We start from the raw sequence: 15570 nt of genomic DNA on the forward strand, positions 1-15570 counted from the left end.
ATGTCAAATAAATATTCATTTACTCCTAAAGAGTATTAAACTGGTAGATTATTTCAACTTCAACTTAAAATATGAAATTTGAAATTTAGAAAATATTTTTTAGAGTTTTTTTAAAGCTTTTGCTTGTAAAACTTTAACCGTGTTCTCATATCCAACCACATAGAATACAACTTTCGAAAACTCTATATTAACTTAATTTCAAATATAATTTTCTCTTAAATATCAGTCAATTGATGTTCAAACTTCTATTATGAGTTTTTGAATACCAATTAATTATATTAGAAGAAGAAGAGATGTATTTGGCTTTGACATGTCAATAGAGTTACTGGTCAATTCTCTAGCTTTGTTTTCTAGTTGGTTTTTCAAAATAATACTACTCTTTAACTTAAAATAATTATCTCTATCACCTTTGATGAAGAAAAAACTAAACTCCCATTCATCATAAAGACTTTTTATATCACAATTAGCTTATTTTCTTCTGAGCAAAGTCTTTAAATGGGTGCTATATGGACCCCGAAACTTTAGAAAATTTGTATTATACTTCCTATATTCCAAAAAGGACTCTTTCAAATAAATGCAGAGACTAAGAACTTAAAAGCCACCTATCTAATGGAGACTTGTTCAATAAGTTCAGTCCAACCTAAACTTACTAAATTTTGATAAATATTAAATTCTAAGTCAGAATTTTGAAAGTACAATAGATTTAACGGTAAAAATTTAAAGGTTAAATCCGTTTGATTTAAATTAGAAATATGTTGCTGCTGTCATTATGGTATACAGTCAAATCTCTTTATAGAGTCATTATTTATAACAATATTTCAGCCATTTTTTTTTTAAATCTACTTTTCACGTTATGTTATATATGTTTTCTATAATAGCATATTTTTTATTGTAGCAGCCAAAAGGTATTCGAACAAACAACATAATTAAAGAAAGACTTGACTGAATTTGGTAGACTTTCATTTGTTTTCTTGTGATCTTCTTAATTTTCTTCTTTCTGTTACTTTTAGTGTGGAGGCAGAACAAAATATTTGACAAAGATAAGACTGGTAATTGGTTAGAACTTTCCTTGCAGCTCACGAAAACACTAAACTACGGAAAAAGATGAAGAAAAATATACTTTTGAGAACTTTCAAAGACTGATAAGACAAATCAATATATACCTTAAAATTAATGAGAAAACGTCTTTTTTTTCCTTTTTTTTTTTTTTTTGCAAATAATATGAGTAAAATAGTTGCTCTTCAAAAAGAGGAAAACATGGAACTTGAGCATTAGATAGTTGATTAATATACAATTAAGAAATAATCGGATCAATATACAATTAAGAAATAATCGGAAGAAAATGGAGAGGGCATGCATGTTCAATATTTGCTTCACCATGAAGAAAGATAACAAGTGTTACAACGTGGGAACATGCCATATATAATTTTCTATTTGCAAATCTAGCTTTACCCTATCAATAAGCCAACATCTATTTTAAAAAGACATCCTGATCAGATGGTGCCTTAGATGGCTCTCACATGTTAAAAAGTTGACATTGTTCTAAATTTGAAAATAAATTTAACTTAAAATTTCGATTTTGGTTAATTAAGGACATATATTATTATAATCACACATGTTAGTAAAAATAGATCTAGAAACAGTAAAACAAGAAACCAACTTATCAAATAATTAAGCTACTGCCCTTGAAAGAGATTTCGGATCGACTATGGTGCAAATCGTTTAGCCGGTTCGCTCCTCAATGTCACTTACACTAGTGGCTGGAAGTTTGGAGTTTGCACAAACTATTGCCTAGAAAACAAAAGAAAAGGTTAACTTTGAAGTAGAAGATCAAAAGATGTATTTTCGGTGTATATCCAAGAAACCTCTGAACTTCTTTATATAGATAGATGACAACCATAACTTTCAAGAATATTGTTTCCTAAACCATAACTTTCAAGAATATTGTTTCCTTCTTAAAAATCCGTGTCTATTAAACTACGTAATATAAATTGATATGAATAACATTTAATTGAGGAAATAGGATCTCTTGGGTTCTTACAATTTGAATAGAAAAAAAAAATCTTTTTCAGATCTCTTATGTGTAAAAAATGAAGATCTCTTGTAAAAAGGTCATAAAACTTTAAAAAAAAAATGTAAAGGGCCAAAAATTTATTTCTCCCTGTTTAATTAGCAAGTAAAAATTTAGTAGCACTTTGTTTATATCAACTCAACGAACACATGATACATGTCTTCACATACATTCTTATCTACTAAATGATACTCCATGCGGTACAAAGTAAGTGTCCACTTAGCCTTTAGCACATTCCTTAATAAAATACTAACTTCCAGTAAAAAATAGATATTTTGAATAAATTACTTTTAATTAAATTTGCATATCACTATTAACTTGGCAAATTGATATCTTATCACTTAATAAGAACAAATATGAAGAAATGAAATTAATTTCGTCTTGATTAAATAAACGAATACATATTATGAACCAGAATAAAATGACTAAATGGACACTTATTATGAAACAGAGAGAGTAAATAACTATTTATTAATGTACATTCTCACTTTAATTAGTGACTTCTTTATACCACCAAAAGACGTGGTGCAGCGAATGGACCTGTTCCTCTTTTAATCAGAGGTCTCGGGTTCAAGTCTAGGTATGAAAAAATTCTTAGTAGGAAGCGCTTCCTTTGAATGGGTCTTACGTGATGCGAACTCGAAATAGTCAGGTTTCAATGCGGATACCAAACACCAGATAAATAAAAATAAAAATAAAAGACAAACTAATATATAGTTTGATAAAATGTCATGGGAGGAAAAGGAAAACCAATACTCCCACATCGATAGATAGCAAAGTGTAAGAGAAATAGCTGAATATAAAATGAAAGGGTGTAACTCAATGAAAGATTAAAAAGGGTCGGTTGGCTAAATATGCCACTCTCACCTGCGTGGTGAGTGCTGTATGGCTATCAAGACATATGGCCGACATAATTTCTGGAATTCCATAGGGTTGGCTCGCCTGGCCGACCCTCCATTTCTAAGTTAATATTTTGTTTTAGGAAGTTTCATAAAGGAACTTTGAAAATTTTGTGTGCTTATTTAATGTGTTAAAATGTTAGATATATTTTGTGGTTTTGAATTTAATGTATTAAAATGTTCTCTGAGTTTTGTGTTTATAAAACTTAACATATAGGATATTTAAATTCGAGAGTATTAAATATAAATAGGTTACAGGGGGATTGGCAAACTAAAAAAGAGAGCAAGACACTAAATTGGAACGGCGAGAGTATTTGTCGTGGTTTATAGGTTACAGGGGGATTGGGATAAGTCGGCGGTTCTTTCGGGATCCTGTTAATGTGGAATATTTCATGTGTCGGACCCTCCATAATATTCATTTGTTCAGCTTATATCATTTAGAAATGATAAAAGAAAATCAACAAATCACACCAAACTAATGTATCGAATCAAATTGCTTAAAGATCGATTAATGATTTTGTTTTATCTGGTTTGGTACAATAAAGAAAAATTCCGACCAAAATTAGTTTGGATTGATTGACTAAATATGCCACTGTCTCTGCTGTATGGCTATCAAGACATATGTTCGACATAATGTGTGGAACTCTATAGGCTTGGCTCTCTGGCCTGCCCTCCATTTCTATTAATTATAATTTTTGCCTACTAATATATTTAACATTGAAGTTCGTCACAAGAAGGTGAATTTAAGGAAGAAGATTCAAATTTTAGTAGTATTACCTTTTTATTAACTAATCTGTTCACAAAGTTTCAGTAGTATTACCTAAATACTTGAAATTGTTTAGATATATATCTCTAAACGATTAAAAGAGCTCCAAACATATCCCAACGAGGCTTCCATTTTATCAACTAAATTTTGATCAATTCCTGTAGGAAAGAGCATATTTTTTTTTCCTGGTAATTGGAAAGAGCATATTTAAGATAAATGATAATGATAGGACTTTCATGGACCTATAGGTAAAAGTGGAGCAAATATAAAATAAATCGCAAACATTAAAATTATTTGGATATTTTACTTATTTATATTAGGGGATGTGTTATCTAAGTCGTAACATATATTCGTATCCAATCAAATTGAGATTGTTTACCAAAAAAAAAAATTAATCAAATTGAGGTTCATAAAATCAGATTTCCACGCGTGTACTGTGGAGTACAATTTTCACTTGTATATAAGAGATTGTTTGGTAGGAGATATTACAGAAAATAATATATGAATTAGCTTTGTGTATTACTAATTTAATTTGGTACTCTTATTAGTTATACACCCTATTTAATATTATCCTGTGTATAATTAACACATTGCAAACCATAATATTAGCAATACCAAGACTTTTAATACATGCATAAGCATGGTTAAATACAAAATTGCTTTTGAAGTCCCTCAAAGCTAAAAAAAAATGTGAAGGATATTTTTGTAAACAAATATTTTTTTTAGAAATCATGTGATTCGTGCTTTTTTTTAATACAACAAACCAAATAGTGAATAAGAAATAATCTCAACATAACTAATCCATGCATTATTAATTATACACCTTATTTAATATTATTCTTATATACCCTGCCAAATAGATCCCTTATGAGTCATAGACAATTTGTACACCTTTTCATTAATAATATTAAATAAGGCAAAACGACATCGTTTCACAATTAAAAAGCTCAATACCTTTTTTACCACTGTCCACTGCCTTTTACCTCCTCTTTCGCGCCAAAAGCCTTTAAAACAACGACCCGCGAAAATTTAACAGTAAGGTAAATTCTAATTAGCGCCAAAATTTCTCAATAATAAACCCTATCAATAATCATTCTAAAAAAAAATAATAATTCAACTCTATTACTCCACTAAGAGCCCGTTTGGATTAACGGAAAAAAATGACTTTTAAGCATAAGTACTTAAAATTCTTTTTAATTACTGAAAATTATTTTATAAATAAAAAGTTAAGTGTTTAGATAAAAGTGCTTAAGAGCCTCTTTGGATGAGCTTAAAAAAAACAGCTTATAAGCTGGAAATAACTTATAAGCCAAAAAAAAATAAGTTGGGGTAATTAACTTATTTTTTTGGCTTATATAAAAACGTTTTACTTATAATTTCTTTAGATAAATTTAAGTCAAATGGGCCCAATTAATTTTGGGCTTATTTTAAGACAAAATCGCTTTTTAATTTCTGGCCAAACACTCAAAAAAAAACATAAATTTTATATAGGCAACTTATAAGCCAATCCAAACGGGATCTAAAGAGGTTTTAGAAGTAAGAATGGTATTGAAATTAGCAGAAAATACAAGAAATAAAAGAATAAAGTTATTAGTCAAACCAAAATGGCTTGTAAGCAAAAAAAAAAAGTTGGAGTTGAGTAATTTCTTGATTTAGGCTTATTTTAAGTACCTTTTAATTTAATTTAAGCTATTTTTTATTTTATCAAACACTCAAATAAGTTTAAAAAAAGGCTTATAAACTGGTTTGATCAACTTATAAGGCAATCCAAATGAGCTCTAATTCAATCTCTCATCCTTTTATTAAAAAAAAACACAAAAAAAAAACAAAATCTTTGTTCCTTTTTTCTAGCTTTAATTCTTCATTTTCTATTAGCGCCAAAATTTTCTACTATTATATATTCTATTAGCGCCAAAAAATTTCAATACCTACAAAAACCTATAAACTTTCATCTTCATTACTTCACTAACTCATTCTCTCAGTGGTTTATAACAAAAAAATCTTCTCTTTTTATTTTACTTATTATAGCTTAAGTTCTTCATTATTTACAAAAAAAGTAATGGAAATGGAAGCGATAGTTGAAGAAAATGAGAGCAAAATCAAGATGATACGTTCAGTAATTGGTTATGAAATTGCAGAAAAGGACATTCTTGAAGCACTTTTACAAAAAAACAACAATCTTGAAGCAGCTATTAATTGTTTGCTCGATTTTTCGCAGTTATCGACAGTTAATAAAACTGTTACGAGTACTGGGGTACGTATATCTGGTCCGTTAAATCAAGAAAATGGCTGTGAAATGGTTAGTGGGCTAAAAGTTAAAGAGGAACCTGATGTGGTTATGGAGGAAAAGAAGGATTTTGATGGTTATGGAGCAAAAGGGTTAGTTGATAAATGGGATTTGGACAGTGAAATGGTTAATGGGTTAAAAGTTAAAGAAAAACCTGATGTGGTTATGGAGGAAAAGAAGGATTTTGATGGTTATGGAGCAAAACGGTTAGTTGATAAATGGGATTTGGACAGTGAAATGATTAATGGGTTAAAAGTTAAAGAAAAACCTGATGTGGTTATGGAGGAAAGGAAGGATTTTGATGGTTATGGAGCAAAAGGGTTAGTTGATAAATGGGATTTGGACAGTGAAATGGTTAATGGGTTAAAAGTTAAAGAAAAACCTGATGTGGTTATGGAGGAAAGGAAGGATTTTGATGGTTATGGAGCAAAAGGGTTAGTTGGTAAATTGGATTTGGGTTGTGAAATGGTTAATGGGTTAAAAGTTAAAGATGAACCTGATGTGGGTATTTGTGAAAAAGGAAAAAGTGATGAAGAAATGAAGGTTTTTGATGGTTATGGAGCAAAAGGGTCAGTTGATAAATGGGGTTTGGGTAGTGAAGTGGTTAATGGGTTAAAAGTTAAAGATGAACCTGATGTGGCTATTTGTGAAAAAGGAAAAAATGATGAAGAAATGAAGGTTTTTGATGGATATGGAGCAAAAGGGTCAGTTGTTAAATCGGTTTCGGGCAGTGAAATGGTTAATGGGCTAAAAGTTAAAGAAGAACCTGATGTGTTTATCAAGGAAACAGGTGAAAACAAGGTACAAAAGGATGTTCTTGATGGTCGTATATCGAAATGGGGACGTGATTTGATGAAAGAATTCTATGAATGGTCAGAGTTGCCTGAAAACAATCCACAAATCGATACTGAAAACCCGAAAAAAGAAGAAAAGAAACTTGAAATATTAAAGTTCAAAGAAGAAGAACATGTACTTAATGTTAAACCATTATCAGTAAAGCCATTGAAGAGTTGTACTAATAGGGGTATTTTAGGAAGTAAAGAAAAGACCGGAATTGCGAAAAATAGTCTTAGTACTGTAGTGATGGAGGATGGTGATTTTCCTGAAGAGTCTGATTGGTTGTTAGTTGGAAGAACTGTTGTTACTGGGCTTTCAACTACAAAAGGGAGAAAATTGGAGAATAATGAGATTGTTCATTTTAATTTTCCTCAGCTTGGGAGTAGTAAAAGTAGTTCACATTGGGGTGGATCAAGAGCTGCTCATGCTGCCGCTTCATCCATTGTTAGGTTCTCGACTAAACGATCGGGAGAGGTAAAACTTGAATTCAATTGTTAGGACCTTAGTTTTAGTAGTATTAAGTATTGTTATTTAATGTGTTGAAGTTTCTTGCTTTTATGGTGAATGTTTGTACGTTTTTCTAGTAGGTAGAGATGAATTTTCATGAATAGTGTAGTAATTCTTTTTTATACTATTAGTGTATATAACATAAATCTTTTGATTCTTAGTATTGAGGTCGTTGTATTATTGAAGTTAAGGGTTCCTATATGACATTTATTGAAATTTTAATGGTTTTTCACATATGTTTATGTATAACATGTGTAAAGCGTCATTTATTTTTAGGTTCTTGACCAAACGAATGGGGGAACGTAAACTTGAATTCAATCATTAGGACCCTAGTTTTAGTATATTATGTCTTGTTATTCTTTTGTTATTTGCTTAAGTCCCCTCTATTTGGGATTAAATCTCTTTAAGTATACTTTATTGGGAATTTATTCATGTGGAAATCTTGATTTTTGGTGTTGAGATTGTATATTGGGTTCTCGACCAAGCCATCTGCGGAGGTAAACTTGAATTCAATCATTAGGATTCTTGTTTTAGTATTAAGTCTTGTTATTCAATTTGTTGAAGATTCTTGGTTTATAGGTGAATGTTTGTATACTTTTCTAGTTGTAGAGATATATTTTCATGAATAGCGCAAATTCTTTTTACACTGTTAGTCAGAATATATAACTAAGATCCTATGATTCTTATTAGGCTTGTTGTATTTTTGATATAACAATTATTAAATTTTACTGGTTTTTCACATATGTATATGTATTCTGTGTGTAACTATTGGGTTCGGTTGAACTCGTTGCACAAATATTGTCTCCGTCTTTGCTAGTAGGGAATTGGTTCTTCCTCATTTTGTCATGTATTGGTTCTTGTGAAAATCTTCATTTTTTAAGATCATAACGATACAAATCATATATTTTTTAGATCATAATGATACAAATCATACTCATATTTTTTTTCAACTTCACAGATTGGGCGTCTTCCAATGGAATGGGCAAAATGCCTCATTCCACTTGTAAATTCTTCAAAGGTAAAGGTTCTTGGCCGATGCGTTGCTGCGCCTGTAAATCTGTGCCTAATGCAGGAGCTCATGTTGTATGTAAGGTAAATACATACTATGTTCTCTGCTGTTTTATGCTTCTGACAATAAGGTAATAATCATTTGAAATGCAATCCTTTAAAGAATAGCCTGCAGTTGCTAACATGCTCCTTTTTTTTTTGTCTCCTTAACAGTTTCTACATTCACCAGTCAGTGTTTACGAGCGGTGAAAAATCATCATGGAGGCTGGATTCTCCCTCACAAATTGATACAACAACATATCCACTACTTACTCTGTTCAAGCTACTCAAAGTCAATCCCTTTCAGAATGTATGTTAGTTTATTGAAGTTTTAATGGTTTTTCACATAAGTATATATATAATATATTCTGTATGTAAAACGTTGGGTTCGGTTGAAGTAGTTGCACAAGTACTCTATCCATTATTGCTAGTAGGGAATTGGTTTTCCATCGTTATATCATGTATTGGTTCATGTGAAGATCTTGAATCTTTTAAGAATGTATGTTAGACAGTTTATTGAAATTTTAGCGGTTTTTCACATATCTTTGTGTGTGTAAAATATTCAAAGCTCCCTCTAGTTTCTCACTGCTGATATCTTCATTCTCTTTTACTTATATTATGCAGGCTGAATTCACTCCGGATGAGCTTGATTCTCGTAAACGCCATCTCAATTTAGATGTACGTTGATTTTAATTTGTGTCATCTTGAAATTGTTATTTTGTTTAAGTTGCCAAGTTCTCGATATTTAGATGCAAGAATAAAAAATTATATGCTGGTTACTTTTTTTAATCAGTACAAATTGTATGTTGATTGTATTGTTCCAAAAGGTTGCCAGAGTTAAGTCATTTGGACAACTTTTGGAAAGCACTATTTGTTTGAAAAACAAGTTTATGGAAGTTAAAGATGTCTTTGGATGGTTGTGGTTTAATCTGAATGATTTGTGAAAGTTTTGTGAATGGCAGGATTTGGGTGAAAAGAGCACCTCAACACTTCTTTTTTTTGTTAAGGAAAATCACCTCAACACTTTTAACTTTAATTTCTTATTCAACTCTTTTCACAATGAAATAACCATCCAAACAATGGCATAAAGAAGTAGACATACAAAGAAGCCAAGGGGATTCAACATCCACAATATATACATAAAACATACTTTGATCTTGTATATGTAGTGTAATTTTTTGACAAAGGGGGCTTGGATTAACCCCTTGCGGTACCTTAGCTCTGCCCATGCATGACTTAACTTTTTGCAACAATTGCACAAACAAAGGCCAATTTGATTTCATTATTGCTTCCAGTGATTTTGCACCTTGATTGGTATGCACATTTACCCTTTGCTCAAAACCTTTTTATACTTACTAAAGCAGAAAAAAAGAAGATTGTCACTGATGTTCTGCTTATTGTTAACAGTCCGATTCAAATGAAGCTGCTTCAGTGTTATCAATAGCAAAGCGAAGAAGAGGCTGCCAGCAGTATTCGGAGCCAAACAAGGATGAGCAAGAGATAGATATCTCCGAAGCATCTTTTAACAAACTTGTTGGTTCTGTAGACATGTATGACTTGAAGGTATGATCCATGTACATGTTTATTTTTTGTTGAAACTGAAAAGATGAAGCTGAAACATATTTATTGGATGTAAAAGCTTAAGCTATTACAAAGAGTAAATTTTATTTGTTCAAATTATGTCTTTCAATTACGCCCTCTCACGTGTAATTTTTTTTTAAAAATAATGGGTGGCAGTGAGATTCAAATCTAGGATCTCTGCCTGCTGTGATACCATGTTAAAGTGTGTGACCATCTAAAAGCTTAAGCTGTTAGAGAACACATTGTTATTTACTTTTATAATCTCAACACATTTACCAAAAAAAGGAAAATTATATTCTCAACAAGCCCTTCATATGAGGGCTTAATTCTTTTTTCATGAGCCGAGCACTCTGTTGAAGTGTTTGACAATATCATTTACAAACTAGGCTGTTAGAGAAAGCACATGTTATTTATTTAAATTATGTCTTTTACTAATATTCATCTTGCTACTCACCGATTTATACCTTTTACGCTGTTTAGGAGATGGAGGCTCCAGATACACTTATGTGCAGCCTAAGGCCTTACCAGAAAGAAGCTCTTTACTGGATGACAGAATCAGAGAAAGGAGCTGATGTGGAGGAAGCATCGAAAACTCTTCATCCATGTTGGGCAGCATATCGGATATGCGAAGAGTAAGCACTTTCCTCACTGAATAAGACATTGCAAATACAAACACCGGAGGAACTACTAGGATGTTCAGTCTTCCAAAAAGTTTCTTCTTGGCCAGACATCCTGGAACCACATATGATAGACAGACTTTGGTTTGTAATAGTAATAATGCAATGGCTCAGTATTCGGTTTTGGATGGGAACGTAAATGCCTCCCAACTTTGTATTAACTCAACAATTAATGTTTATATATATAGATATCCAGTTAACCAAAAAAAAAAAAAAAGACATTGCAAATAGAAAAAAAAAATTGACCTGTGCTTTAGATAATTTTTTTATTGTTAGATTCTTAAACATATCTCACTAACCAAGCTTCTCCAACAGGAGGAAAATTTATGTCAACATTTTCTCGGGGGAAGCAACTACCGACTTCCCAACTGCATCAAAAGCAGCACGCGGAGGGGTGAGCTTCCCTTCTTGCGCATCCTTCTGTCAATTGTCTTATATTTGACATGATCGGTCTTTTACTTAGTGTGTGTTAAGTTTAATTGCTGCTATTCTTTATTTGTCTGAATCAATTTGATCTCTGCAGATATTGGCAGATGCGATGGGTCTTGGAAAGACAGTGATGACAATTGCTCTAGTACTCGCAAAACTGGGCAAGGGTAGCCCTGATGATCAGGATTTTGTCTCAGAAGACGCAGACGAAACTGAATGTATAACAAAAAGAATCACTTATACTGATACAGAAGTATCAAGAAAGGCAAAAGGTGGCACTCTAATTGTCTGTCCTATGGCGTTACTAGGCCAGTGGAAGGTAAGACTCATAAAACAAGCATTGAAATGTCCCTAAATTATTTTTGCCATGTTTTGTATGAAATCTCTGTGAACATATAGGTACCTTATTATCAGATCTTGAAATACTGCTGCAGCTCCAATAACACAAACTCTGTTTTTCTTTTGAATGCTAGGATGAACTTGAGGCACATTCAAAACCTGGTAGCATTTCAGTTTTCGTTCATTATGGCGGGGACAGAAGTAATGATCCTAGAGTGATAGCAGAACAAGATGTAGTGCTGACAACGTATGGTGTCTTGAGTGCAACTTATAAGGCTGTAAGTTGTAACAGATGCTATTTTCAAGTATTGGCATACAGAATTCACTTGACATCATCCGCTTCGCTATTACTGTTATATTAATAACAGCTTTTTTGTTACTCAGGATAAGGAGAATAGCATATTTCATAATGTTGATTGGTACCGGGTGGTTTTGGATGAGGCACACACCATCAAATCCTGGAAGACTCTTGGCGCACAGGCTGCCTTTACTTTATCAGCACATTGTAGGTGGTGTCTTACTGGTACCCCTCTTCAGGTATATTCCACAAAAATTGCAAGATTACTGCTAATTGTTGTCTCATTCGAATTACCAAAGAAAGAAATGCCTGATGTTTTTCGATTTGTATTGATGTAACAATTACTAAATGATGCAGAACAATTTGGAGGACCTCTACAGCCTTTTATGTTTCTTGCACGTTGAGCCATGGTGCAACTGGGCATGGTAAGTTTAGATGAATTGATTCTATCTATTCATTTTGTATATGTATGTTGATGGAGTTATGAAGTTTTCAAATGCCAACTACTATGGCCCTTTTTCTATTTCTGTTAAAAAGTTCGCGTAACTCGACTGAGCTAGTTCCATCTTCCTGTTTGCTCCTAATTTAGGTGGAACAAGTTAATACAACGACCTTATGAAAATGGTGATCAGAGAGCTCTAAAATTGATCAAGGCCATTTTGAGGCCACTGATGTTGAGGAGAACAAAGGATACCAAGGACAAAGAAGGAAGGTGCTAATTCTTTTTTTTTTTTTTTTTTTACAAATCTTCTTTATCCTACTCTGCTTTCAATTGATGCAAATATAGTTTTTTCCCAACACTTATATGTATTCTTATGAAATCAGGCCGATTCTTGTTCTCCCTCCAACCGATATTCAAGTCATTCAGTGTATACAATCAGAAGCTGAACGCGACTTCTATGACGCGCTCTTCAAAAGATCTAAAGTAAGAATAAAAATCTTGAAATTTACCATTTAGTTGCTTTGATTGTGTCTTGCACATTTTACATGAAATGATCGTTGTTGCTTATGGAAATTTTGTTTTTGGTGAATAAACCAGGTTCAATTTGATCAGTTTGTGGCACAAGGAAAAGTTCTTCACAACTATGCTAACATTCTTGAATTGCTACTAAGATTGAGGCAGTGTTGCAACCATCCTTTCCTTGTGATGAGGTTAAAATGAGTCTCAATCCAATAAACTTGCTATAATCTAATCTATGTTGCTCAGACCCTTAAAAAAAATGCTGTTGCAACTATGTCAGATCCTTTAAAACTGCATAGCTTTTGGAGGATCCGGCACACACTTGGCTATATTTTTGAAAAGTCCTAGTCCGAGCAACATAGAATCTTAAAACATAGCTTGTTAGTTTCTTCTGATATCTAACACACTATATATATTTGCTTGTAAATGCGCAGCCGAAGTGATACACAAGAATTTGCAGACTTAGACAAGCTTGCAAGAAGGTTTTTGGAAACAAATCCTGATTCATCAACACAGAAAGCACCTACACCAGCATATGTAGAAGAAGTTGTTGAGGGAATTCGTAATGGCGAAAATACGGAATGTCCCATATGCCTTGAGTCAGCAGATGACCCTGTGCTAACACCATGTGCCCACAGAATGTGCAGAGAATGCCTTCTTTCAAGTTGGAGAACTCCAGCAAGTGGACTTTGTCCAATTTGTAGGCAAATGCTGAAGAAATATGAGTTAGTCACATGTCCTTCTGCTAATCGGTTTCGAATTGATGTTGACAAGAACTGGCAAGAGTCTTCAAAGGTCTCAAAGTTGATGGAATGCTTGGAGTCTATAAGAAAAACTGGTGAAAAAAGCATTGTTTTTAGCCAATGGACCTCATTTCTTGATCTTTTGGAGATTCCACTTAAGAGAAAGAAAATTGGATACTTGAGGTTTGATGGAAAGTTGGTGCAGAAATATAGAGAAAGGGTCTTGAAAGAGTTCAGTGAGACTAATGAGAAAACAGTAAGTATTACCCATCATCTAGGTTGCTCGGACTTTTCAAAAAAATGTTGCCGGGTGCGTTCTGATCCTCCAAAAGTAGTACACTTTTGAGGATCCGACACGGTTGTGACAATATTTTTAGAGAGTTGAGCCACATTGGTACCATAATTACGTTGCTCAGACTCCAAAATGTTGTCGCACCAAGTGATGGATCCTCCATGCACTATTTTGGTGGATCTGATTGACATTCGATGACATTTTTGCAAGAGTTTGAGCAACATAAATACCAATACACTAGGCTGATTCTTGAATCTTTTGCTCAACTTTTTTTAAGCATTATTTTAAAAAAAAAAAATTTGAATGTCTTCAGATTTTGTTAATGTCACTAAAGGCTGGAGGTGTGGGCTTGAACTTAACAGCAGCTTCTAATGTCTTTCTCATGGTAATTCTATGTACTTTTTTGTTTTGGTTATTGTTTATTTTCACTTTTGTTTTCATACTAATGTTAATGTTCTCACATTAAATTATTGCAGGATCCATGGTGGAATCCTGCAGTTGAGGAGCAAGCAATAATGAGAATTCATCGTATTGGTCAAAAGAAAACAGTTCGTGTTAGAAGGTTCATTGTTAAGGTAAAAGATTCCTCATTAAAGAACTGTCACTTTTAGGTAATTTTCTTGATTAAACACTTGATAGATTTAACAGAATCCTAAGTTTACTGTAAACTGCAATTATAGTTACAAATAGGTTGTGGCAAGGGATTAAATTGAATCCTTTTGTTGGAAAATTATGCTACGTAAATATGGTAACAATAGTTCCTCGTAGTTATACATGAGCTGTTGGATCCTCCTGAAATAAAAGAAGGTTCATGCTCACTTACAAAAGGAGTTCAAAAATCATTTTACACTACAAGTTTAAATTTTAGGTGTAACATTTTAGTATATTTTGAATTTCTTGTATGAATTCTTGATTCTGCCACCGTTGATAAGTACTTTGTTAAATAGTCCAAGTGCTTATTCGGACACCACCATTATTATTATTAAAAAAATATATATATATATATCAAAGATGTGAGACGTGACATAGTATTAAAGCAGCACTTATTCATTGTGCATCACTTGTCTATTTCCATAAAACAAGAGTATATCTCAAAATCTCTTTACAACTTTGTGTTTAACAGTTTTGTTTAATTTTGTTTTTTAGTTTATATACATATTATTGATTTGTCTTTATTGTCAATGGGGTATATATAGGACACAGTGGAAGAAAGAATGCAACAAGTCCAAGCAAGAAAGCAAAGGATGATAGCTGGAGCTTTGACTGATGAAGAAGTGAGGTCTGCTAGACTTGAAGAACTCAAGATGCTCTTCAGATAATTGGTTTTAATATATTGCAAATTTCCAATTATATATATTTAATTGGATGTTAAATTAGTGAAAAAATGAGGAAAAAGGAGAAATCAATGCCCAAGGGTGGATAAAATTGTTTTTGTATAGTTACAATTGTTCCACCTGAATTTTTGGAAAGTCTTTTGGAAGTCACAAAGCAAGATATCTTCTTGCTGTCTATGCTTAAGTTTTGTATATTTTTCACGTGTCAATCTTGTATGATCAAAATGATAATTTTAATCTTGAAGAACTCATAAATATTTGGGCAGAGTCGAATTTTTTTATTATAGTCGCGCAGAAGGTAATCAGGTCACACCCCCTATCACACCCCAACTTTGGTGAGGTATGATGGCACTTGGTACAGCTGGGGTGATCGCGACCGAATGTAACTAGCATCCTCTATGTCCAACAAGGCCAACGAGGCCAACTTTGTAAACATGATGTCATTTGTAAGTGAATATTGGGCCATCTAGGCTAACATGTAACTCTGGGAACAACGACCCAT

The 15570-nt window shown here is 32.7% G+C and overlaps 1 protein-coding gene and 1 non-coding gene across 2 annotated transcripts; both read left to right on the forward strand.

Moving 5' to 3' along the window:
* Window positions 1-2903: 2903 nt before the first annotated feature.
* On the forward strand, window positions 2904-3028 carry LOC132044715 (U11 spliceosomal RNA). The gene has a single exon (XR_009412244.1). It is a non-coding gene; the product is annotated as a U11 spliceosomal RNA (small nuclear RNA).
* A 2677-nt stretch (window positions 3029-5705) lies between these two features.
* On the forward strand, window positions 5706-15333 carry LOC132044656 (DNA repair protein RAD5B). Its single transcript, XM_059435162.1, has 18 exons — window positions 5706-7334; window positions 8326-8459; window positions 8589-8724; window positions 9039-9092; window positions 9822-9977; window positions 10476-10627; window positions 10988-11066; window positions 11196-11420; window positions 11575-11718; window positions 11825-11977; window positions 12096-12163; window positions 12328-12450; window positions 12564-12663; window positions 12778-12890; window positions 13134-13698; window positions 14048-14119; window positions 14211-14309; window positions 14931-15333. The coding sequence occupies exons 1-18, from the start codon at window positions 5796-5798 to the stop codon at window positions 15051-15053; spliced, it is 4035 nt and encodes a 1344-aa protein (XP_059291145.1). The 5' UTR covers window positions 5706-5795; the 3' UTR covers window positions 15054-15333.
* The last annotated feature ends 237 nt before the right edge of the window (window positions 15334-15570 follow it).

This window comes from Lycium ferocissimum, unplaced genomic scaffold (assembly GCF_029784015.1).
Source record: "Lycium ferocissimum isolate CSIRO_LF1 unplaced genomic scaffold, AGI_CSIRO_Lferr_CH_V1 ctg51, whole genome shotgun sequence".
Lineage (NCBI taxonomy): Eukaryota > Viridiplantae > Streptophyta > Magnoliopsida > Solanales > Solanaceae > Lycium > Lycium ferocissimum.

Bases quoted from the DNA above. Each gene is read 5' to 3' on its own strand.
- LOC132044656 (XM_059435162.1), top strand. From the start codon at position 5,796: ATGGAAATGGAAGCGATAGTTGAAGAAAATGAGAGCAAAATCAAGATG. The intron at 11,067-11,195 runs GTGAGCTTCCCT...TGATCTCTGCAG, and splicing joins CAAAAGCAGCACGCGGAGGG to ATATTGGCAGATGCGATGGG. The intron at 11,978-12,095 runs GTATATTCCACA...TAAATGATGCAG, and splicing joins TTACTGGTACCCCTCTTCAG to AACAATTTGGAGGACCTCTA.